Below are 25,922 nucleotides of genomic sequence, written 5' to 3' on the forward strand. Positions count from 1 at the left end.
TTTGAACATCTGAGAACATGTTTCTTAGGAATTATCATAAGAAATATTACACCAACATAAAAATATAAAATTAGTAAAACGTCATAATATTAAGCTACTCAAGGAAAATCACATCTCAGAATTTTTGATAGAATATACCATTTATATTGCACTCTTTAACAGTTTTCTTATATTAATTATCTTTACAATTAAGTTTTATCATCTTTGTTTTGCTCTGGAAGAGAAATAGACAGATGCTATGTGCTGAATGCTCAAGCATGTAGGCTAACTGCTCCACCCATCGCTCATCTTGCTCCGCATAAGCTTTCTTTAGATTCTAGAAAACTGATTAAGGATTATGATGGGGTTTTTGAGTTTCTGACTCCACACTCCACTGTTGTGATGATCATTCATACACAGTGCCTGATGAATTTTTCTGTACATGTAAGTAAATGGCTGGACATAAACGGATGGTTGTGACTCTATGATAATCAAAGTTGGCTTTTAGCTTGATGTTGATAAATGAAGCTGCTCAAAATATTTCAGCTTTCAATAGAAAATACAGGCCAACTGATATGATCTCACTTCAAGTGGTGGACATCCAAGTTAAATCTTCTTTTAGGAAGGTTGATTGTGGTAGGATTTAAAATGAAACAACTAACAACCTCAATTATTTTTGGTGAGGCTTATCACCTTGGTGGCTTTAGTAAAGAAAACAAGTCAGGTAGGCGAAGGCTTTGTTCGGGCTTTTGATGTTTATTATATTTGATTGGAAGGAAGCACACTTGACATATTTTAAAAACGGCTTCTATAGAAAGTTTTGAATGCACATATTTTATTAGGTTCATTGAATGCTTGTAACTAATTATTTTAATTTTTCTGCCATCCATCAGCTCATAATTGGATTAGATTTCATGTTACTTAATCTATGCACGCACATCTAAACCAATATATATTTTTTGTTAGTCAATTGCATGTATTGGGAAAGTAGATTTCTTCGTTTGCTTACTACAAAGCAAATACAAGAGCTAGCAAAGAATGGATCCCGTCTTGTTGGAGTTTCAGATATTACTTGTGATATTGGGGGTTCTATTGAGTTTGTCAACCAATTGACGACCATTGAGAAGCCTTTCTTCAGGTAGTTGCCCATTCTCGTAACAATTGCAACATTTATGATTATCTAGTTTTGGTATGACGCGAATACTAATTTTGTATTTTTTTTGGGGTTTCTGTTGACTTCTATTCATTAACATTTCATTTAATCCTTTTGTCTCATGCTTTTGTGAACATCAGTTGTTTTATATTCTTTTGTTTCATTTGTCAATCTTCTGTTGGATATATGCCCCATTTTAAAGGCAGGATTTTAAAGCGTAAATAATAAATGTGTGAATCTTAAATTGTTTTATTGGATGTAATTTTTCTTGTGAATGAAATAATGTTGCCTGTTTAGATTTAGTTAAAGTAGGTGTTATTGAGCTGTCTGCCATTGCTTATTAAAGAAATTGATTCCTCATCTTGCCTTCTATTTTGAAGACATCCAAGAATAAGAGTGTGAGGCATGATGAAACTTCACTCAAGTCATTTAGTCTTCAATAATATCAGACAAGCGACATATTTTAATATTTCAAAAAATTAAATTTATGATTATTGTTGAGCATCATCCTAATATTTTGGGTCTTGTTTGATTTGTTTTATGTCACGACCCAACCGGAGAGCTTAAAATTACCAAGTAGGGAATGATCAGTTGGATGGAAGAAACTATATAACAGTTTCATTTTATAATTAAAATGAAATCTATAACACAAAATCCAAAACACGAGCCATTCTATTTAAAAAAAACTTTAATTTACAATAGTTCTTACCGATTTTAATTTTATAACTGACTTGAAATAAATTAGAATAAAGTACCTATCGACATGTGCTCCTTGGTGCTTGTATATGTACTCTAGGATCCATCTATCATATAACATATTTGTCTATAAAATGTCAGCAATTGAATGTTTAAATTAAACTACTGAGTAGACAAATGCTTCTAAATTACAATAATTTTCATTTAAAAATATTTTTTTTTTGTAAATAAATTGTTGTAACCATACTTAAAATGAACAGTGAAGGAAATAATTTTCTGTTTTTTCATTTTTTTACATTTTTCGTTATTGGGAGTCACCGCATTAACATATAATTTAAAAATATATGTTTGCATTTTCCGAACCTAACAAAATATTAAGTATTCTTTACAATTTTTATTTCCATTTACATTTGTACACAGATACATCACTTCTCCAACCAATATCATATGGGGTGACTTCATATGTATGCATGTATCATATTTTATTTGGCTCACTATCCTTTCCTCGATCCTATATTCATTTGGCTCAACCATAATAATAATTTAAATTTAATTAATTTCTATTAATTTGTTCTTTTATGTTACTAAGTTATCTTTCTTTTATAACATTAAACTCCTTAATTAATTAAACATGCATGTGTAATAAACCAATAAAATTATATGCATTAATATCATTAAATTTTTGAAATTTTATGAAATATGGAAACCTTATTACTCAAGTGCATTTGATTAAAATTTTGTAATAGAGCTTTAATTATTGCTTTTGAAAATTTAGCTTAAATTTACAACTAAACAAAATAGTAAATAAAAAATTAGATATTTAGTTTTTGCTTATAGATATCATACCTTTAATTTCTCTTTTCCTCTTTTCGATTTCAACCTCTATGTCAAATCTTAAATAATTTTCAATCATAATTTAAGGAATTAGTTATTAGGATTTTTTTGAGTTTAAATCAAATTATCTAGAAATAAAATTTGTTACTTAAGGATGATAAAACCCTCACTGATTATTGTGGTTGATGCTTCTACACTCGGACCATGCAGAAATAAGCTCGAATATCTCTCTCGGTGAGGAAAAAGCTGCACAAGTCCACCCTCTTCTTGTGCTCGATTAGTGCACATGAAGCCTCAATCTTCTTCTTCCTCAAACAAGGAACAAACGCACGAGGGCTCAATTTCTTCCATATTTGTCGCTCATGCTCGTGTCTAGCCTTGGAAGAGTTGAGATGCTTGGGACCATGCATCTCTGAACACAAAACGTTCAAGTGAATCGCTCGAGTGTCTGTCACGTTCGTTCTATTGTGAGAATGGAAGGAAAAGATGAAATAAGTGAGCCGCTTGTCTCCTCTTCCTTCCTTTCCTCATCATCATCTTCTTCTTCTTCTTCGGTTTATTATTCCTCGATTCCTTTCCCCTGACATTCACGCTCACCGTTTCTCTCTAAATCTCTCCCTTGCCTTTTGTGTGCGGTGTGTTAAAATGAGAGGAGACGAGGAATAATCCTTGTATACACTCCCATGATGGTGGTAGACTTCTGATCGATACATGTAAAACGTGTGTCTTAGCCGTAAATTCATTTTTTTAACATGTTATTATTATAATCTCCTATCCTTATAAAAAGTTCGACCTAGAAATTTAAAGTGAAAAAACATAATTAATATCTCAATTAAAAATGTGTGAATAGTTTTCTCTCATTTCAAATTTATTCTCCCAAGTAGCATCTTTTTTAGTTTGATGCTTCCATAATACACGAAAAAAAAAGAATCTCTACTTCTGAACTGCTCCACATCATAATCTATGATTTTTTCTTTTTCATCCACAAATGTCAGGTCAGATTGAACATTTATGGGGTCTATAATGATTTTTCTAGCATCATCAGTAATTAATTTCTTGCAGTAAAGAGATATGGAACACATTATGCACCCTTTACATATGTGTACGTAGGGCAAGCCTATAAGCAACCTTCCCAATATTCTCTACTTTTTCATACGGACCAACATATCATTGACTCAACTTATCAAACTTTCCAAAACGCTTAGCATCTTTCATCATACTGACCTTCAAAAAAATAAATTTCCCCACTTCAAATTCCACTGGTCGGTGCTTAATATGTTAATACTTCCTCTGCATATTTTGGACTACTCTTAGTCTTATCACAAATCGACCAAATTTTCTCAATTGTTTCATCAATTAAATCAACACTGATTAATTTTCGTTCGTTAATTTTCACTCAACAAAGAGGTGCCATCATTTCCTTCCATATAGGGCTTCATAAGTAGTCATATCGATATTGGTCTGAAAGTTATTATTATAGGTAAATTCCTTGAGATGTATAGAGTTTCTAATTTTTAACAAAGTCAACACTCAAAGTCTAAGCCGGTCTTCTAAGACTTGAATCGTTCTTTTTGATTGACAATCTGTTTAGAGAAGAAAAGTTGTAATGAGTGTCATTTGAGTACCCAAAGATTCATGAGGTTTCCTTCATAATCTGGAAGTAAATCTACCATCTCGATCTTATACAATTGACCGGGACTCTAAGATGTACAATTTCATCTACATATCTAGCTAGCTTATCCACAAAGTCTATTTGTCTGATTGGCAATAAAAGTGCAAATTTAGTAGATGATCAATAATCACCCATATGGCATGATGGCCTTGCTTTGACCTAAGTAGCCTAATCATAAAATCCATAGCAATTTCCTCTTATTTTCACTATGGTATATACAACTGTGGTAACAACTCACTCGACTTCTGATGGTCAGCTTTAATCACTCGATAGGTAGGACACTTTGTCACGAGCTCTGCTACATGATGCTTTAGCCCCCACCACCATAATAAACTTTTCTGTTTGTGATACATCTTGTTGCTTCTTGGATATATTGTGTAGCTTGAATATTGTGCCTCATAATATTTTTTACATAAACCATTCACATCAGGAATACAAATATTTTTCTTGTATCTCAACAGCTTATATGCATCGATGTCATATTTATCCATCTGATATGCATTCACTTCGTTTGATATTTTATGAAATTTTGTATCTTGTTTCAATGCATCTCATATTCTGTCTTTCAAAATTGGTTGAATTGACATTGAACTCAGTAGTGCTAAACTTTGATCATTTGATACCACTACAGATAATTGCAAGCATTCCATATCTTTAATTAGTTCTTGTTGTGTAATTATCTAATTAGCATTGCCACCTGCTTTCTTGCTTAGCGCTTCTGCAACTGCATTTGCTTTCCCGGGATTTTATTATCTATCCGTATAGCAATTTCTAGGGAAATTTACATACATACCACTTAAAACTACTCTATTTACCTATCTAACACCTAAAACCTAATATTTGCCATTACAGCACCTAAAATGGCCCAACACCCTAAAAAATGCAACTCTGTCTATCTTTGTTTCTCCTTCGTTTGCATCTTATCCCTTTCACGTTTGCAGCTCGTAATCTCCCAATAGCTATGTTGCAGCTTCGTTGCTCTATTCCTACTGTCAGTCGCTCGTCTTCAATCATCTGCTGGATTTTCTAAATCTGCAGAGATGATTTATGGAAAGAAGTGGTTGCATCACCTCACGAAATCATGATCTGTCAATATCTCTGCTAGTTTGATAGAGAAATGGCAAAATCAAGTAATTGACGCCTCTATCACTTTGATTCGTGAGAGGGACAAGTTCAAGGTGCCCTATTTTTCCACACAATGTAGCAAAATTGAGTTGCACATAAATGAAGACAAGCTTTGCTGATGGAAACAGTGGAGCGATGAGGATGTAGAATGGTAGGTGTTGGGAGAGCTCTGAGCTGTAAATGAATCACGGAGGTGGTGTTGTCGCACAGGATGAGGGTTTGTCGAACTGAGAGTTAACAGAAAAGGTAGGAGTGATATTTTTTATGAATAGAGAAGTTTTAGGTGGTAGAATAGTAAATACTAGATTTTAAGTGATTGATATGTAAATATAATAGTTTTTTGTGGTATGTATGTGAATTCCCCAAATTTTTAATGAGCTCAAGCCATCTCCTTTGCCTCCTGTGTGAAAATATATTTCAAGCTTTGTTAATCAGTGAATGCTTCGCACCTAATTCCATAAAAATAAATCTCCATATTTTAAAAGCAAAAAGAAAAATAAAAAACTACTACTAGCTCAAAATTATGTTGGATAATTTTTCCCATGATTATTCAATTTTCTAGAAGCATAAGAAATTGCCTTCCAATTTTGAATAAGCACACATCCAAGTCCTTTTAAAGACGCATTACTGTAAATCTGGAAGTCTTCTATCACCGAGAGGATTGTCAATACTGGAGTTGTCATCAAGCACTTCAACTTCTAGAGAGCTTTCTCACAACAATCTGTCCGCTCAAATTTCACCATCTTTTGAGTCAGTCTAGACCAAGGCAATGCAGTTCGAGAGAACCATTCAATGGATCTCTTATAATAACATGCCAGACCTATGAAAGTCTGAATTTCTGTAGCATTGGTTATTCTAGGCTAATTGGCAATCACTACATCCTTGCTATAGTCCACCATGATACCTTCACTGCTAATGATATGCCCCAAGAATGATATGCTCCTCAATCAGGATTCACACTTTGACAACTTGACATATTTTCTTTAGCTTCTGCAGAATGGCTCGAAGATGATCTGTATAATGAGGTTCATCATTAGAATAGATTAGAATATCATCATTAAAAACTATCACAAATCCATCTATTGTTTAAACTTTCTGCTTATAAGATTCATAAAGACGGAGCATTTGATAACACAAAAGACATCATCACACTCATAATGCCCATATATAATAATGAAAGCAATCTTTGCTATATTATCTTCTTTAATTCTTAACTGGTGAAGACCTGGGGGCTGATGAATTTTAGAAAATACAGATGCCCCTTTCAATTGATCAAAGAGATCATCAATTCTTAAAAATATGTATTTATTTTTAATTGTGAGCTTATTTAATTTTTGATAATCAATACATAACTTTAAGTTCTCATCATTCATCTTAATAAAAGTACTGGAGCCCCCCAAGGGGAAGTGCTTGGTCAGATAAATTCTTTCTCCAATAAGTCTCGTAGTTGACTCTTTAATTTTTGAAACTCCTTGATTGTCATTCTATAAGGTGCTTTTACTATTTATTTTGCACTTTACATTAAATCAATAGAGAAATCCATCTCTCTTCTTTGTGGCAAACATTGCAAATCATCCCAACTGTGTTATGGGACTCTTTTACTACTGGCATATCGTCCAATTTCTTTAGTTCTTTCTTAATAACACTAACTTGAGCTAAAAAGCCTTGATATCCTTTTGATAATAACTTGAATGCTTTTAAACAGGATATTATCATAGATAGGACTCCTCTTTCTCACAAAGTTGAATTCTTCTCCAGGGATATAAATTTGCCTATCATCTGAGAGCAATCAACTATTGTGAAATGATTAGGTAGTCAATCCACTTTATTATCACTTCCAAATTCTCCTTCAAGCTTCCCACATATTTTTCAGATTCACACAATTTCTATTGGCCATTGTGGAGAACTATTAGGCAGAATGACTGATAAGATATCAGCCATTCTGAATGAGTCCAATTTGTTGGATCTCAAATTCTTTAGAGATAGAGTTCTGTTCAATTTGTTTTTTTATTGATACAATACCTATTGTAAGGAGAACATAAAAATCTAGTAATAAATAAAGATTTGATAGATTTATTGAAATAAAAAAGTACCTATAATGACATCAGATAAATATTTTGCTTCCTTATGTCGGCGCATAAACTCGAGGCTGCACACTCTAGCGGGTCTGACATTGAGCTGGAGCCGATCCCGATGACTCCGGAAGAGGTAGGGCTCTAGTTTTGGCACTAACTTGGGATCTCTGGTTCATGGTAGGGCAAGATCTCGCCATGTGTCTTAGATTTGGTACCAAAAATAGGTGTTGGTACTCGTCAAGTGTTCTCCTCTGTGTGCCTTCTCACACAGGCACAGATTGTAGTACTATTGTTGCTGTCAGTATCACTTCTATTGCTGCTTTTGGATCTTGACTACTTCAAATTAAATTGTCCAAATTGGACAAACTGGGTGGCCTGCACAGATATACTCCTCATCATCTCTCCTCTTCTGATAATCTCTTTGCTTTTACGTAGAAAGCATATCCATTTTCCATCCTCACTCTATCCACCAAGACTAAGCAATCCTGAATGTCCAAAGGAATTATAGGCTATATGATCACATCCTTTAACCCATATAAAAACAGTGGTATTTTTCCTTAGCATTTGGATTAACTAAGGTGCATATCTGGACAACATTGTGAACTCAACCTCATATTGCATGATGGAACGATCTGCATCTGCCTCTTGGCTGAAAGAGGAACAAACTAATCACGAAGTCCTCACGAAACCTTTCAACTGAATCTGGCCACTTGATTGTACTCCAAAATTTTATTATAATTGTCCCTGCCACCACTTTTCTGCCCCCTTCAAAGCAAAAGTGGCTAATGTAACCACTCTCTCCTGTAGGTAGGACAATTTGTTAATGATTTTCTCGATCCACAAAATATTATTTTCAGCAAACTAGTCCTCCAGCTCCAGAAAATATAGGCAGTCTCATGTGTTGGAACAACTTCTGATACTGATCCATCTGTGATGTTACACTAGCACTGACTGGGTATGAAAATCCTAAATCAATTGTATCACTGCGGTTATCATCCAATTTGTTGGATCTCAAATTCTTTAGACTATCCCTATGAATCCTAAATCAATTGTATCACTGCGGTTATCATCCGAGTAAATGCTTTGATAGGGATAGTAACACCATCAGATGGAGTATCCATAAGTTTTGGAGTCATAAGATTCTATTATTTAACAACTCTTGCGTTTTTAGTATTCCTATTAATGTCCTTCTGGTAGATATTAATTTACCTAAGACCTCAACAAATCATAATTATTATTTCAATTATTAGAATTTTTTTTTCTTTTTCTTAATGATAAATAATGATTTTCTTAATGACTCTTTTAGGATCATTTTTCATATTAGCTTTTATACTTGGCCAGCGCTATAATACCCCACTCTTATCACGATCTAACCTGGGAGCTTGTAATTAGCAAGACAGGTTAAAAACTTTAATCTACAATAGTTTTTATAGATTTTAATTTTACAGCTGACATGAAATAAAATTAAAATAAAGTACCTATTAATTTGCACTCATCGGGAACTGTACATGTACTCTCTAGAATTCACTATGATATAGTAGGTTTTTCTATAATATTAGCAACTAAAAATTTGAGTTAAACTATTTAGTAGGCAAATGTTACTAAATCACAATAATTCTAATTGTAAAAATGTTTTTTTTATAAAAAAAATTGTAAACATAAAAAAATACCAAGCAGTAAAGACAAACAATAAAGAAAACAATTTTCTGTTTACTTTCATTTATTTTTGTTACACTTTTCATTATTGGAGTCACCGTCTAAATTTATACATTAAAAACATATGTTTATTTTTTCAAATCCACCAAAATGATAGACATTCATTAACATTTCTATTTACATTTGGTGCATGAGTACATCATTTCCTAAGGGTGACTCCATATGCATGTGTATATCATATTTTATTTATTTTCTTGCATTTAACATTTAAGAATATAAACTTTTGCATTTAAAAAAATGTTGGAACAGTAAAAACATGTGTAAATAAACGGAACTGTTGTAATATAAGAACATATTTATCCACTTGTTAATTGTAGTCTCTATACTTTTCACAGTTTGTCCAGTCCATTGACTCACCTATAATAATAATTTAAATTTAATTAATTTCTATTATTTTTCCCTTTTTCGTTACTAAGTTTTCACTTTCATTTGTAACATTTAAATCTTAAATTAATTAAGCATGTTTGTGTAATAAACTTTAATAAAATGTTATGTAATTTGTATCATTGAATTATTGGAACTTTATGAAATATGAAAACCTTATTAATTAGGTGCATTTGATTAGTAAAATTTTCTAATAGAGCACTAATTATTGCATTTTAAAATCTCAATTAAATTTACAACTAAATTTAGAAAAAAAATAAAATTTAGATATTTAGTTTTTTGCATGTAAATATCTTGCCTATAATTTTTCTTTTTCTTTTTTCAATTTCACCCTTTTTTCATCAAATATTCAATAATTTTCAGCCATAATTTCAAGAATTAGACATTAATGGTTTTCTGAATTTAAATTAGTTTTTATAGGAATATAATTTCTCACTTGATTTTCTCACTGATACCTGCGGTTGATGCTTCTTGCACTTGGACCACAGAAAAATAAGCTCAAATGTCTCATAGTGAGGAAATGTTGCACAAACCCTTCGTCTTATGCTTGATTAGGGCACATGAAGCCTCAATATTCTTCTACCTCGCATAAGAAACAGATGCACGAGGAAGGCTTGATTTTTGGCCCTAGAATGGTCGAGATGCTCGGGACCATGTGTCTGCACTCAAAAGGTTTTTAGCGAGCCACTCATGCATATGTCACATTCATTCCATTATCATAATGGAAGGAAACGATGCACCGAGCGATATCGGAGGAGAAAGCCCAAACTACAAAGAAACACAATATTATTGTTGAACTGAAAGAGCTTACAAACACGACACTTGGAAAGCTTAAAAAATTGATAAACAAACACAAACATAAAAATAAAAGATATCCGCTGGTGAGAATGAGGATGGAGAAGTGCTAAACAACTATGGGGGAAGAGCAGGAGGGCTGCAGGGAGGTGGTCGATGAGGAGGACAGCGATTGGAAGGAGTCCCGAGGTGAAGCAACAGGGCTAGCAGCAGTGGAAGAGTGGCTGCGGTGGCTGGATGAGTGCAGGCCGGTGATTGGCAGCGGGAAGGAAGGAGCGGCAATGGTTGGAATGATGGAATGACAATAGGAAAACAAATGTACGGTAAGATAAATGCCTCGGCGGGTCGAGATACAGCTGGAACACCACTCAGGACCTTAGAGAAGATCACCACCTAGGACGAGGGACAACAGGAGCACTATCTCGACGTTAGATATAGTTCTCGAAGGGAAAATACCATGGTTAGAACTTAAATTCAGATATCGAAACAATACCCTAACTCTAAGCACATCATCCTCTATTTATAATGAGGCTAGGACTATTTTAGACAATACTTAAAATAAGAAAAAAGAATCAAAGCAAAATTTTAAATTTAGATAACGAAACAATGTAAGAGAAAATTAGATTTAGGGAAGGGTAAATAAAGTAATCAAAATTCAGATTTTGGAAAGGATTTAAAATAATAAAAGAGAATAAAATCTGATTTTAGATTTTTGGACAGACATTTAAAATAAAAATTAATAATAAAATCAGATCTCAGAATTTAGAAAAGAGGAATAAAAATATTCAGAAATTTTAATTTGGAAAGACTTATATTAGGAAGGTGCTAAGAAGGAAAGAGGGGAAGGGGAGAGAAGGAAAAGGGAGGAGCAGTATCCCCCCTCCCCTTTGAGGAACAGTTGTTCTCCATAGCCCTCGCGTCAGTCCCCCGGGGTTGGGTGAGCTTCAACGTTATAGGTCGATGCTTTCGTGTCGTTGTCAGTCACCCCCCTTGGATCTCACTGGCGACCATAAGTAGCCCAATGTTGGCGAATTGTTTCTTCTACTGTCACTAGCTTTCTCCCATTGAGGTTGTCCTTGTTCTTGTAGGCAAGAATATAAAGCCATGCTAAGACTGCCTAGAGCCCATTCTTCTCACGAATATGATCTGAATCTGTCCCAAAACTTTCTTCACAACAAACCGAATAAACTTCAGCATCCATCAAGTTGCCATAGAATTTCCATTCAATTGGCACCTCAAAAAAGTTCAGATTTAGATTATTTGCTATAGTGTCAAGTGCTGCAGAGGTTGGCATGCTTATGGCAGCACCCTTCAGCCCAGAAGAAAAGTAAGGAATGGACTGAACAGCGTTAGCAGTAATGATTGCAACAAAATCAGACGGAGTCTTAAAGAATCTTTTACTAAGTAACATGTTACGATCAACATCACCATCAACAGCTACACCAAACTCAGGGGGTTCATCTTGCTCTTTTGATTTGCTCAATCCCATCCTACCAACTAATTCCTTTGCACAAGTCAGGTTAGAGTCTGGATGGCCCCCACCAAAGTCTTCCTTAGGAGTGCAATTTAACATGGAGCTTTCTTTAGCACTAAGTTCTTCAACAAAAATGTGGTTGTCTTAAGCTACAACAATACCATGAAGTGCATCATAGTAGAACTAAAAATTGGAGAAGCGCGAAGCTTTAGGATTGATGAAAAATAAAAAAATTGATCTCTTTCTCGATCCGTTCTGGTTTGGCATAATCTGAGCCGAAGGTACACCACCATGTAGGTTCTCCTGGGTCAAATTCCAAACAAGTAAATGTCTCATATGCTTTTCATCTATGACAAGTTGGGCCTCAATGAGGTTGGGGTTTTGCAACTGTTTGGTTGATATGTGATTCTTATTATCTTTCAGTTTTTTCCTCTGACTCTTGAAGTTTTGGAAAAGTGACATCTTTTGTTGCATTCTAATAACAAGAGCTTTACATTGACTTTTCGTCTCTTCATATGGAATACTAGGGGTGAGGGTTAGAAGTGTAGCTGCTTGTGATGCTATTAGTTGTTCTTTAGTAAGGCATTCCACTGAAATTTGACAACTTCTGGTCTGTGTGATTTTTATGCCTCAACAAAAAGTTCTCCATTTTCTAGGAGAGCAGGAACCACAATCTCATCAAAAGTTGCATGTTCCTTTTGATCACATGGAGAAAGGGCATTGGATGTTTCCACGAACAAGGGAGTTCCACGAGAGAAGACACCATCCGATGAAAAATCTCATTTGAACTGCTCTCAGTGTTTGTTGTATCTTTACCCAACTTTTCGATGACGCCATATTCTATGAAGTAGATCACTCCCCTTGTTGTGGATTCTGCTTCATCATGTCCAAATCCATGACACATGCAACATCATCTGGCAGTGACAGACTTGCGGATTAGTTTTGTTGGATAGTAGCAAGGGGGGTCACTTGGAGATACAGTCTCTCAACTTCGGAAATTAGAGCCTCTTCACTTAGTAAGTTGGTAAGAAATGATGCTATGTTTCTTGTTTCATCTTTAAATTTTCTCGTTCTTCCCTTCAACCTTATAAATCACGGTCGAGGGTATCTTTCCACTGGATTTCCTCTTCAATATCAATGAGCCTCCACTGAAGACGGTGAAGCTCTCGCCATATCTTGTCCCGGGTAGGCTCGGACATAATTCTCCTTGGTGGCATTTTTGACGTTTTGGGGTTTGTGGAAGGAAAGAAAAGTAGGAACAAAGAAAGAAGAGAAAAAATAAACAAAATTAAGTAAAAAAAATGGTGTGGTGGACTGAGTAGAATTGGATGCTAGAAACCCTAGGTTGGGATTAGGATTGGGCTAGCTCTAATACCAAAATGATATTGGAGGAGAAAACCCAAACCACAAAGAAACACAATATTATTGCTGAACTGAATGAGCTTACAAACACGACACTTGGAAAGCAGGAAATACCTACAAACAAACATAAACAATAAAAAATTTTTGCGGGTGATGACAAGGATGGATACTGTGAGATGGTGGTATGAGAAGGCTGCAATTACGACAGCAACAAGAGAGGGTTACGATGCTTTACAACAGTGCAGAACAACTGCGGGGAAGAGTAGGAGGGCTGCGATGGTTGGAGGAGTGATGGACAACCGCGGGGAAGAACAGAAGGTTTGCGTGGAGATGGTAGATGAGAAGGACAGCGACTGGAAGGAGTCCTGGGGCGAAGCAGCAGGGCTGGCAGCAGTAGAAGTGAGCCTGCGGTGGCTGAATGAGGGCTGGCCGGTGATTGGCTGTGGGAACTGCGGTGGCTGAATGAGGGCTGGCCGGTGATTGGATGTGGGAAAGGAGCCGCGGTGGCTGGAAGATGGAATGGAAGCAGGAAAATGAATGTACGGTAAGATAATTGCCTCGGCGGGATAGAGATACAGCCGGATCATCACTCCGAAACCTTGGAGGCGATCACCACCTCGGACGAGGGACAGCTGGAGCACTACCTCGACGTTGGATTCAACCCGCGAAGGGAAACCACCAAGTTTAAGATTTGAATTCGGATATCAAAACGAGTCCCCTAACTCTAAGCACATCATTCTCTATTCATAATTAGACTAGGTCTTTGTTTTAGGCAATACTCAAAATAAGAAAGAAGAATCAAATCAGAATTTTAGATTTAGATAAAGAAATAATGGAAGGAAAAATCAGATTTAGGGATAGTAAATAAAGTGATCAAAGTTCAAATTTTGGAAATGACTTAAAATTAGAAAGGAATAAGAAAGGAGAATAAAATCAGAATTTGGAAAGAACTTAAAATTATAAATGATTTAATATAAGAAAGGAGAATAAAATCAGATTTTAGATTTTGGAAAAGGCTTTTAAATTATGAAGTAAGAATAAAATCATATCTTAGAATTTACGAAAGAGGAATAAAAATATTCAGAAATTCTGATTTGGAGAGACTTATGCTAGGAAGGTGCTAAGCAGGAAAGAGGGGAAGGTGAGAGAAGAGAAAGGGAGGAGCGGCAAACCCCCTCCCTTTGTGGACCGGTCAGTCCTCATAGCCTTTGCGTCTCCGGGTGACCCGCTTGTCTCCTCCTTTTTTCTTCTTCTCTTCCTCTAGCTCCTTCTCTTCTTCTTCTACTCTCTTCTTTTTCTTCTTTCCCGATTTCTTTCCCTCTGTCTTTCATGCTCTCTTTTTCTCTAACTCCCTCTCACTCACATTCCTTTTGTGGTTGGAGACTTCCTGATCACACTTGTCTTAACCGTAAATTCATCTTTTTAAGTTAATTAATTGCTTTTTTTTAACAGGTTCTTATTACATTTTAATTATTCCCGAGCTGGTTCATACTGTTGAAAACTTCATTCTTGGATGCAGAATGAGCTCTCATTATTGGACGTCACCACTGTTAAATTTTTTTAGTTTGTTTGAAAAAAAAAGTTTATTCTCGAGTATGTATGTGACAGCAGCCTACTCAGGCCCATTATATGTTCCCATTGGCTGATCTATTTTGCTATTTACATGGTTCAGTTTATTCTAATTTCTGCCTTATACTGTTGTTTGACAGCCTCGAGTAGTTGACTGATCATTCTTTATGCTTTCCTAGCTTTCCAAAATCCTTTTATCTTATTATTTTTATGTTACAATTGATTAGAAAATGTGATTATGGTTGTTAGGTATAATCCGTTTGATGATTCATACCATGATGACATGGATGGTGATGGTTTGATATGTCTAGCCATTGACATTCTTCCAACTGAGTTCTCAAGGGAGGCATGGCATCTAAACTTATTTTTCGTACAAAATATGTCTGCAAATGTCTTGTCATTTACTATTGTGTACCAGAGCAACTTACTTTTAAGCTCCTTTTATGCAGTCTTCCCAGCACTTTGGAGATATACTCTCACAATTCGTTGTTAACTTGGCCTCAGCCAAGAACATGACAGAGCTTCCACCGCACTTGCAAAGAGCTTGCATAGCTCATGGAGGAGTACTTACCTCCTTGTATGAATATATTCCTCGAATGAGAAACTCTTTTACGACGTAAGGAACTTTTGCACTTCCTTGATGATCCTTGAAATACTATTGGAATATTCTGCATAAGGAATTTATTTTGATTACTCTGACAGGCAGACAAACAGACAGACATACATACATATATATATATATATGTATACATACATATATATACATGTATAGATACATATATATACATGTATACATACATATATATATATATATATATATATATATATATACATATAAATATATATAGCTAGATAGATATATAGAAGGCTTCTTTGATACCTTAACACGGTGAAGCTACAAAAATTTCTAATTCATGGTTGTACTGATGTCATGGTAACATATAAAGAAATTTATGTAACTTGGGAATAATGTTTAACAACTTGAGAATACCAAATTATTCTAGATGTTGATTTTATCAGATGCGAATCTAGTGATAAGTTATGATTTTTAGATACAGATGATTGGATAGATGAACAAAGCAGGATGGAGATTAGGGTTGTGAGTGAAGCATGACCCAGACAATCTAGTAGGTATTTTGGAGCATGGAAGATTAAGTTCATCAAGCAGGCGAACGGTGCAACCGACAAATTAGTATGCAATACATCATAGCGGTTTTGAGCATGACAAATGTATGAAAAGTACATGGAAGGGTAAACATTAGCGAACAGGGCATGGGACATGAGCGGCATACTAAGCATAAGCATGAGTGGTTGGTTATTTAATGAGAGATTAAGGCTCTTATATCAAAATGACTGTCAAATAGGAAATGGAGGGAAGAGAATTGAAATTCATCAATATGGTAAGAGGAGAGAGAATGTTAATGGAAAAAATTATTTTCATTTCATTCATAATTTGATCAAATATAAGCCATGAATCCACTAATTATAGAAATGGGATTACAAGATAAAATAAAATTTAATCCTGTCCTGTGTTGTGTAATCTAATCTTTACATATATTTAAATTTTTCCCTTAATTTAACATGCAATTAATGCACAAATTTTTGTAAGACTAAAATAAATACCGAAATACAGGAAATTTAAAAAACCTAATTTTCTTGTTTCATGATTTGTAACTTAATTCTTGTTAGGTGTTAACCAATAATTACAATTAAATATAACATTTAAATTATATATTTTTATTTCTACTAAATGAAAATGACATTAAGACCTATATCTTGAAAATATTGTGTTACAAATTTATGCATTGATACCAAATCTGATGCATGATGCCTTTGGATCAAGAGTTTCTAATTCAGACCTTATGTGATGCACTTATCTTTGCAACAAACATGCAAGATTTATTGGTCCCTAGGTATTAATCCAATACTATTGCTTACTTTCTTTGATAAAGCAAATGACTGAGCCAAATTTAGACTACTGATATATTGATTTATAATAGAAATAAATGATTGGAATTTGGAGCAAAAAAAACTTTGCATGCCAACTGAAATTTCATATAATTGGCAGAAATCTAGTTTGTAACTAGCTTGCTTAAATAAAATAACCCTTTCAACAAATAAGGAAAAAATTAAAAGAAGATAGAGGAAAAAAATATATTAAATTTGGGAAAGAATCAAATAAAAGAGAAAGCCTCATACTTGTAGAATGAGACAACCTTTCTTATAATTTTTTTGGCTCACACTTAATTATGGTACTAAATCCTAGATGGACAAGAATTTATGCATCCAACGCGGTTCTTTTCTATTTGTCATAGGATAGTAACGTACCAAAAAAATACTCATAGTTATGTGAAGAAATGAGCCATTTGTTTTGTATACCATCCCTAGAATGCATTTCTTTAAGAGCAACAATTAGTAATTGCTTATTAATGGCTAATTGAGTTTATACATTCCCACATGAATAGCAATTCCTTTGAAATTCCATTAGTGTATCAAGAGTTATAGGAGGAAGATGGACCCGAAGTCCACCTTATGTTCTAGAAGGATATTCTTGAAGGCAAATAGCTAGTCTGTAAAATAATATATCTAGTCTGTAAAATAACAATATATTATAACTGCCACTTACTAAATTTCTTCAAAACCTAACAATGTAATAATTCTAATAAATAGAAAATAAACTTGAATACTTTCTAAAAATTATGAAATGTATTTTGAATCATTCTAATCAATTTTTCCATGTTTTTGTCATCTTTGAGACTAACATCGATTTAGGGTTCCTAGATGTTGTATAAGAATAATAAAGTAAAAACCTGAGAGCAAAAAGGATTTAGAAGGGGAGACAAGGTAATAGCTGCAGTTTTTGTGAAAAAACAGTTAGGAGACAAAGCTAGCGCTAGGAATGAGGAATACGGTCAACCTGGGGGATCCACTACTAATTCCCGATCAAATTATGACACATCATTTGAAGGAAGATGAGGCTATAACATTCTACACTATTTATAAACCAAATGAAGATTACACAGGATAGGCTCCCAATCAACACGCCTGATGACTGAGTTGATGTTCTAAATTTTCTCTAGTTTGACAAGCTTTATCGATGTAGACTAAAGAAGACTTCCTAGTGATTCGAGAAGTCTATGATTAGATCAATAATATCAGCCTAATAAGGTCTTTACTTTAAATGCAAGATTCTTTCTCTTGTGATGGGCATAATCATTGTAAAGTATAACTTGAGGAGTTCCCAGCAAAATCAATGCTCCCTAAGATGAACTAAGCAAATAATGTGAAATTATACCCTGATAATGGCTACATTTTTTGTATATCATAATTTAAGTGGTTATAAAAAACATTGAAACTCCCCACCACAAATTAAGAAGATGATGACTTTGAGACTTTTATGACCTTAAGGCTATTTAAAATATAAAAGCCAGATGGGTCAACATCTGCATGACTTTCAAATGATAAAAATGTTAAGCCCTTGAAGGTTGATTTTTGATTGGTTAAAAAGCTTCAAAAGTCATGAAAAAAGAATTCTGAAGCTTGCGAATTTTTAATAAGCTGAGTTAAAATAGTAAAAAAAATGGACATTTCACTAGCATAGTGCTAGGTTAGATACAAAAGGTCTTGCTTTCAGAGCTGTTGATAGTCTTTCTTGTCAATAAGTTAGAAGACAATTGTACAGGGCAGTCCTCCACTCAACACGCCTGATAGTCAATCTGGTGTTCCAGAGCTTCAACAATTTGGTAGGCTTCATCAATGCAAACTTTTGAAAACTTTCAAGTGGTTCAAGTCGTTTAATGATTAGATTGAAGGTGCTATCTAACATGTTCTCAACTTCAAATCAGTGATTCGTACCCTTGTTAAAGGCATTGTTATTGGAGATAATAATTAGAGTCAACTAAAATACTTCAAATCCATTATCATGATGGATTTGATTATTACATTATCATAACTATATGAGTTCATTTCCATAGTCAAACTATTAATTACAAAGAAAATTGATCTTAATCCCTTATTTCTATGATGGATACGATCATTACAAATCTTAACGGGAGAGAATCTTTGTTACGAAATTGCCTCCAAAATTAGAGGCAAATGTTTTTATGGCACCCTGCCTTCGTGGAATTTCCCAATATACAGGCCTTCTTCAAATCTATGGGATGTAAGCCTCAAACTATAATCCAATTCATGCTACAATATTATGTTGGGGAAACCAAAGATAAGTGCCATATATAAATAAAGTCATTTGGATCTGATCCACCACAAGCAATACAAGTCGACATACCCATTTAACATAATTGTTTTTACGTAAAAATTAAAATTAATGGTGAAGTTGGGCAGCTCTTAAATTGTTAGGATGTAAGTGCCAACATTGAGCTTGATCCTTGATGATCAAATAGTAGAGTTGGCAAAGCTCATGATAATAATGCTCCTTTCAAAATAAAAGCATGCACGCTCTTGCCTTAACTACCCTACGTTACAAAAATAAAATTCTTAACTCTAAATTCTGATGTACGTATCTGCTTTTTTCCTCATAATGTGTTTATTTTTCCGAGCTATCATAATTGGACGAGATCCTATTATAAAAATGACATCTCTAAATCTAAGGAAAATATATTTTGTACTAAGTAGATCATTGCATGGGCTACCTATATATCCCTAAATTTTGAATTCAATTTAGAGATTTATTTTTAAAATACAGAAGGAACCTCAACAATGTGTGCCAAAGATGCTGAAACTAAACTTGATGGATCTATAACCAAATCTGCATATCTGTTTTCTGCAGCATTGTTTATCAACATCTTTTTTTTATGCTCTATTTCTCTAACTCTACTTTTATTACACTTTCAGAGATTTGATAATGGAAACTGGTGATGGTTCCTCTGGCAAGAGGAAGTACAGTACACTGGTACATTATTTCCTTCACCATTTGTCTGGCAATATTATATATGTATTATCTATAACAGTTTATTTTTTCATTAAAATGGATCTTTATCTATATGCATGCAAGTTTGGATGGATGGCCAGATCCACTCATAACTCTTATTTTTTAATGCATGCTTGTGAATTATTAAAATGGAGAACTTTCTTTAGTTTTCACGCTTCCATAGATCTTATTTTGTGTAGATCTTAGAATAGCTTTGAGATTCCCTTGAACATAACATCTCTTGTTGAACAGGTATCTCTAAGTGGCCATTTGTTTGATCAATTTTTAATTAATGAAGCTTTGGACATTGTTGAAGCTGCTGGTGGATCTTTTCGCCTGGTTAAATGCGAAGTTGGTCAAAGCACAGATCTCATGTCCTACTCAGAACTTGAAGTAAGCTATATTATTCCAAATCATCATTGTTGATTTCTATCAAAAATTGTAATTGGCTTTTAACTGTCCTGAAACTGCTATGTTAGTGGTATTAATGTAATACTGCTATGTACTTCAGCATACTGTTGATATGTCTCGGTTTTCATCTCTATCTTGCAAAAAAATGATGCCTTTTTGCAGTATTTTCAGTTACGACTCATGTAAAGCATACAAGGGCTTACCTGCAGGGTCGTCAATCTGCACAAGACTGTTTTCCTCCTTCAACATGATAATATTTCTTTATTTTCATGATTCATTAACCAAACACGACATACATCTGCAAAGTTCATAATGCACACCATTGTTAATTTGAAATTTTGTCTGCAGTGGTGGGTAATTTTGAGCTGAATTACTTGCTTGCCTTCCAATTGAACTCTAGTTTTATGGATTAGTCTACCCGTGTTTGAATGTGCCACAATTATGTGGAAGTAGAAAGCAAGTTGGAAGCCAGAGATCCAGAGAAACACAATATTGCAAATAGATTTAACTGTCACTTTGTTATCATAATTTTAGTTAAAAAAGTGCATTTAAATTTCAATCTATAATTGACTGATATCCTAACAACATTAATATGGGTAACTTCTAAAAACATTTGATGAGAAGCTATTGTTTACCACACACTGTCATAAGCGATCACGGGCATAAAAATGATATATTTGGCCATAGGTAAAATTTGCAGACATTTATGGTTAGGATTAAAGTAATAGCTTTTATGTGAGAAAAGGGTATATTATATCATATAAGTGTCGATTAAAACAAAATAAAATAGAATTAAGGGAAATTTACATGCATACCCACACAATTCTTATGTATTTATACATCTAATACCCAAAATTTGCTATTTACACAGCTTAGTATCATAAACTTTTGCATAAGGTGTATTTCACTATTAAAAAGGAAGGATTGGTGGTATTTTTTGTGTCAAAGATTTGAGTGGTTTGCATGTAAATATGAATGTTTGGATGTAGAAATGCAAATACATAAGAATTGTGTGGTATGTTTGTAAATACCACTAAAATTAAAACATAGAAATAAACAAGCAGCTTTCGATATCCCATTCGCACATGAAACCCCTCATGTGCAAACCTAGAACTAAACAAGCAACTCTTGATATCATTAATTTTTTGTTAATTTTTTGGTTAATTATAGAAGATAATCAATTGTCCAATGTTAGTGATTTTTTATTAGTAGTTAGATTTATAAGTACAAATACTAATGGGGTGGCTCTGCGGACGGAAGTCACCACTTTTCGTAGCGGGCTGGCTGAGGCATTGCACGAGCTAGGAGAGCTTTGTGAGTTGACCATCCTGGGAAAGCTCCATTGCGAAGCTAACTGAGTGTATCATATTAGGTTAGGCAGAGAGATTATTCTCATAAGGTTGACTCAGAGGGGGTATGTCCCGTCATGAGGCCGTGGAAGACCCTTTCATAAAGCACTTTGTTCGAGATTTGTAATATTGTTATTTGCAATAAAATGTCATATAAATAAATTCAAAAGGATGTTTGGTGTGATAACTATAATTATGTGATATCTTGTTTCATGCGCCCCCCCTATAAATAGGGCGAGGCACTGTTTTTTTCCCTTTAAGCATTCTGATTTTTTTTCTTTTCCTTGTGCCCTAGGTTCTTCTACTCCCGTCTCTCGGTTGTTTCTTATTCCTTGCGTTGGCTCCCAACTACTTCACCCTTTTCAGTTCTATTGAAGGTGCCGATCTTTCGTTCTTGACGGAGAACGATGTAAATGAGTTATAGAGGAAATATGTTTTTCACTGCAGTATCGCCCTCCGTAGGATGTTGGGATCGGAACGTGCGACGGACGAAATGAGGATTTGGTCTTTTATCAGGACCAGTTCATGTAGGTCTCCGGTTGCCCTTGCGCGATGAGCTCCAGAGCGTCTTTAATACACAAGTGTTTGCCGAACTCGATAACTACAATAATGACCTTGATTCTTTTCTGTCGTCAAGAGAGCATTTCATGATCGATCGATCTTTTTAAGCAATTCTTCTCGTTCAAGATTGATAAGAAGGGCTTTGCCATGTTTTTGGCGGGCAATGAACTCCATCAATCTGGAGTGGAGAATAAGATGAATGATTGGAAGAAGAAGTTTCAAGCTGGTTTTTGCTCTGGTGACTGAGATATCAAGACTAAGCCATCTGAGCAAGTGGTGGACAACCGAGATCTCTTCCCTCGAGTATGGACGTCGCCAAGGCAATGTTGGCTGGCTGTCATCTCTCGGTCCCGCGGTACTCCGCCGAGACAACAGTTATTCGTGTGTTAAAGGGTAAGATGACCGAGGAACAATGACGCCTTTCTGATTTTGACAAGGCTGTCCGAGCGAGGGCGGCGGTACTCCGCCGAGACAACAGTTATTCGTGTGTTGAAGGGTAAGATGACCGAAGAACAATGACGCCTTTCTGATTTTGACAAGGCAGTCCGAGCGAGGGCGGTGAAGGAGAAGCTTGCCGCCAAACACCAGAAGCAGAAGCATCACCTGCGGTCAGGTGATTTCGTAGGAGATGAGGACCCGCCTCCTTATAGTGTGGCCTCAAGATACCTTACCTTCGTGTCTGAAACTACGGTTGTTGTTTATGATACGTTGACTGGCAAGGTTACTACTATTCCTCCAAAATATGCTTCTCATTTAGTTGATGCAGAGGAAGGTGACGAGAGAGAATCTGTTTCTGAAGGGACTCCAAATGAAACCGCATTCGCAACTCCCTCTTTCTTGAAAGCTGGCGCTTTGACTGGCGTTTCACCAACTGTCGCCGTTTCGCCGGATTTGCTGGCTGGGGATACCTCGTTCGTTGCCTTGTCCAAAAGAACCAAGGCTGACTGTGCCACTTATGTTGCCTCTTCTAGATCCTCATCGGGAGAGTTGACTTCGCATTCCGACGATGAGGCCTCGTCTCCCCTTAGGGAAAAGTCGTCCGTTGGCGTGGGAAGGTGCTTATGAAGGAAATAGACGTCCTACGTCCCTCTGCTTTGAAGAGCAGTAAGGAGGCTTTCGAGTGGGAGCCTATGCATATGGATTCTAGGAGTACATGGCTCAAATCCAACAAGCAGTTGGTCTGCTTGATCGGTCTTTGGATTGGTACCCGCAAACAGGTGACAACAGGAGCTTCACAGCTCTGTTAAATCTTCCGTGGTCTGAGGAACTTGGTTGTACCCTGGGAGACTTCCGCCGCCGTAAACACCTCCAGAATGTGGATCTGTGGCAATTGATGGCATCGCAGAGGGCCCATTTTTTGGTTTGTTCATGATCGAATTGGAAGAAGCTCTGGATGAGGCTCTAAATTAGGAAGATTCACTGGAGACAGATATTAAGAGAACCCACGATGACCGGGACCTTCTGAACAAATTTGGCAATTTTGACAAGGTTAACCATGGATCCATTAGGCACTATAGCGGCCTTGAAGAAGGAGATTGCTAAATTGAAAGAGAAGATCACCTCGTTGGTTTCCAAGGAAGAACATGAGGATGGCTTGGCGAGTCGTCTCTTGCATGGAGGGTGGATTATGTCGTCCAACGATTCATCCACCACGGTTTGGTCGACCCCAAATTTTCCGATTTGGATGAGTTTTCTATCCTTATTTGGACAAGTTAGGAGAAGCTTCTGAAGAAAGAAGAGGACGACTCAGACACCGAAGTTGGATCGGCCACTTGCTAGTGCCCTGCTGCAAAAAAGAGTTTTGCAAACAAGAAAGTTTTTTTTAATAGAAAGAAAGACTTTGTAATTCCTTTTTTGGGGTATATGAAAAAAATATGTTAGTTTTTTGCCTTATTTAAAATTGATTGTGATTTGATTAACCGTACGCTTACCTTGTGAGTTGGTTTTGTCGCCTTAACTGGCCGACTGGGTTAGTTCATTACTTCCGTTCGACTGGGTTGTCGCCTTCTGGGAGACTTGTGTTTGAGGCAATCTTTGTGACCTGATCTTGTCGCTTACTTTTAGAGTTAAACCCTGGACTTTAGATATCAAGTTCTTGCTAGCCGACACTTAGTTTTTTAAGGATTTTTTCGACTTTAAATCGTCAATTGTGAGTCGAAACGCCCTCTTGAACATTTTCCATAGTGATCGATTAGTGTATGCTAACTGATTGGTTTGCACGAGACCTAAGTTTTTACGTGTCACTGCCCTGTTCGGTCGATCAAGCCTTTACCTCAATCGGGTTTATTCTTTTTTCTAAGCGCGGATCTCATCTCCATCTGCTAGGGCTATCCTTGGGGACTTGTTCCCGAATGATTTACACATGCTCTTTCGCGGAGTTTGTCATCGGTGAACGGAGAACTATCTCTAGGGGCCTAACCTTTTGGACCTTAAAGGCTTGGGTTTGCGATGCGAAAGAGGTGCAAGTATTTAATAAATCCATCGTAATCGATTGCTAGGATTACTCATGTTAAAGTATGCAATTCACATATTATTATTATTATTATTATTATTATTATTATTATTATTATTTGTTTTTTACTTTTCCGAAGGATGTACCTATATTCCATGAAGTTTAGAATTGGTCGCCAGGCGGCTCTTATGGTGTCCCTTATTGGGTGGAGTTCCCCAAACGTTGAGAAATGATGATTGACCATTTCAGTTGATTTGTTGTCGTCACCCTGGTGGGTCGCTATTAAAGACTGCATTGATTGTGATATGAATTTATTTCCTCTTTTTTCTGGAAGTATATTGTTTACCTGTCCCGTTACTGTGCCCTATTATCTTTTCCCAAAGGGTCCTTAGCAAGCTTTTGTTACGAGATCTCTGTTGGGATTGTTGACCATTCCCCATATAAATGGGGGATGAGGTCTCCGCTTATTGTGTCCCCACTCAAAGGAAAGTTATTAGTCAGGGCAATGAAAATCTGGTTGGCTTTGCGAGGACTTGAAAGCGGAGGCGGCCTTCCGCAAACGGAAGTGACGGGACCTGCTTGAGCTATGTTTTAGTTTTCTTTTTCTTCAAATCGTGCGTTGAAGTATTCGAATTTTTTTGAGTTGACTGTCGAACACGATTTCGGTTGGGTTCGTCACTCTGCTGGAAATCCTCTTCGCGAACGGGTGTTGGATCCCGAACTAAAGTGCTGAACACGTTCCTAGGGAATGCAATACGTCTGTTTGATTATTGCTGCTAGAAGTAGTCACCCCTTTTCATGCTAGAGGTTGGGAAGCGTGGTCCCGTAAGTGTTTTGACAGCAAGTACTTGTCTCCCCACCCTCTCTTACTCCTCCTGAAGTGAGGAAGAAATCTGAGACGTGGGGGGAAACGGGGGTTTGCAACGAGGGTCTGCTGACTGGGCTGCTCCCCTTTTCTCCCATCTTCCCTCACTTTCTTTTTTTAAATCTGAGGAAAACACGCGAAGAGCATGGGTGAAATGGGGGTCAAGAGCCGGGGTATTCCAGTTGAGGTGAGGCGAAACTTCCCCTCCTCCCCCCCTTTGTCCTTCTTTCAGGCTTTTAGCGGGAGCAAAACCGGAGTTCTTTTATGCTTATTCTGGTCTATATGTTTGTATCTTTTGACCGAGATGAATGAAATATCTGATATTCTGTTGGTTGCAATTTTTTTATTTTCTTGCTGTTGAGTTGTCGGTCGGTCTGTGTTATCATGCTTCGTTATATTCTGTTGGTTGCAATTTTTTTATTTTCTTGCTGTTTTGGTTTAGTCTATTCGATTTCGATTATATTAAAAGACGATCGTCACGAGATCATTCGACTGAGGCACACGTCCCAAGTATTAAGTTTAC

General features: G+C 35.9%; 1 protein-coding gene across 1 annotated transcript in view; it reads left to right on the forward strand.

Moving 5' to 3' along the window:
* Positions 1 to 25,922, forward strand: part of LOC110033140 (alpha-aminoadipic semialdehyde synthase) — a gene marked incomplete in the record, with an annotated part of 112,360 nt that overhangs the window by 55,369 nt on the left and 31,069 nt on the right. Inside the window, 5 exon segments of the mRNA XM_020737027.1 lie at positions 946 to 1,117; positions 15,084 to 15,180; positions 15,284 to 15,450; positions 19,686 to 19,743; positions 20,014 to 20,154. Coding sequence (XP_020592686.1) covers positions 946 to 1,117; positions 15,084 to 15,180; positions 15,284 to 15,450; positions 19,686 to 19,743; positions 20,014 to 20,154 — 635 coding nt within the window.

This window comes from Phalaenopsis equestris, unplaced genomic scaffold (assembly GCF_001263595.1).
Source record: "Phalaenopsis equestris unplaced genomic scaffold, ASM126359v1 Scaffold001097, whole genome shotgun sequence".
NCBI classification, from domain to species: Eukaryota; Viridiplantae; Streptophyta; class Magnoliopsida; order Asparagales; family Orchidaceae; genus Phalaenopsis; species Phalaenopsis equestris.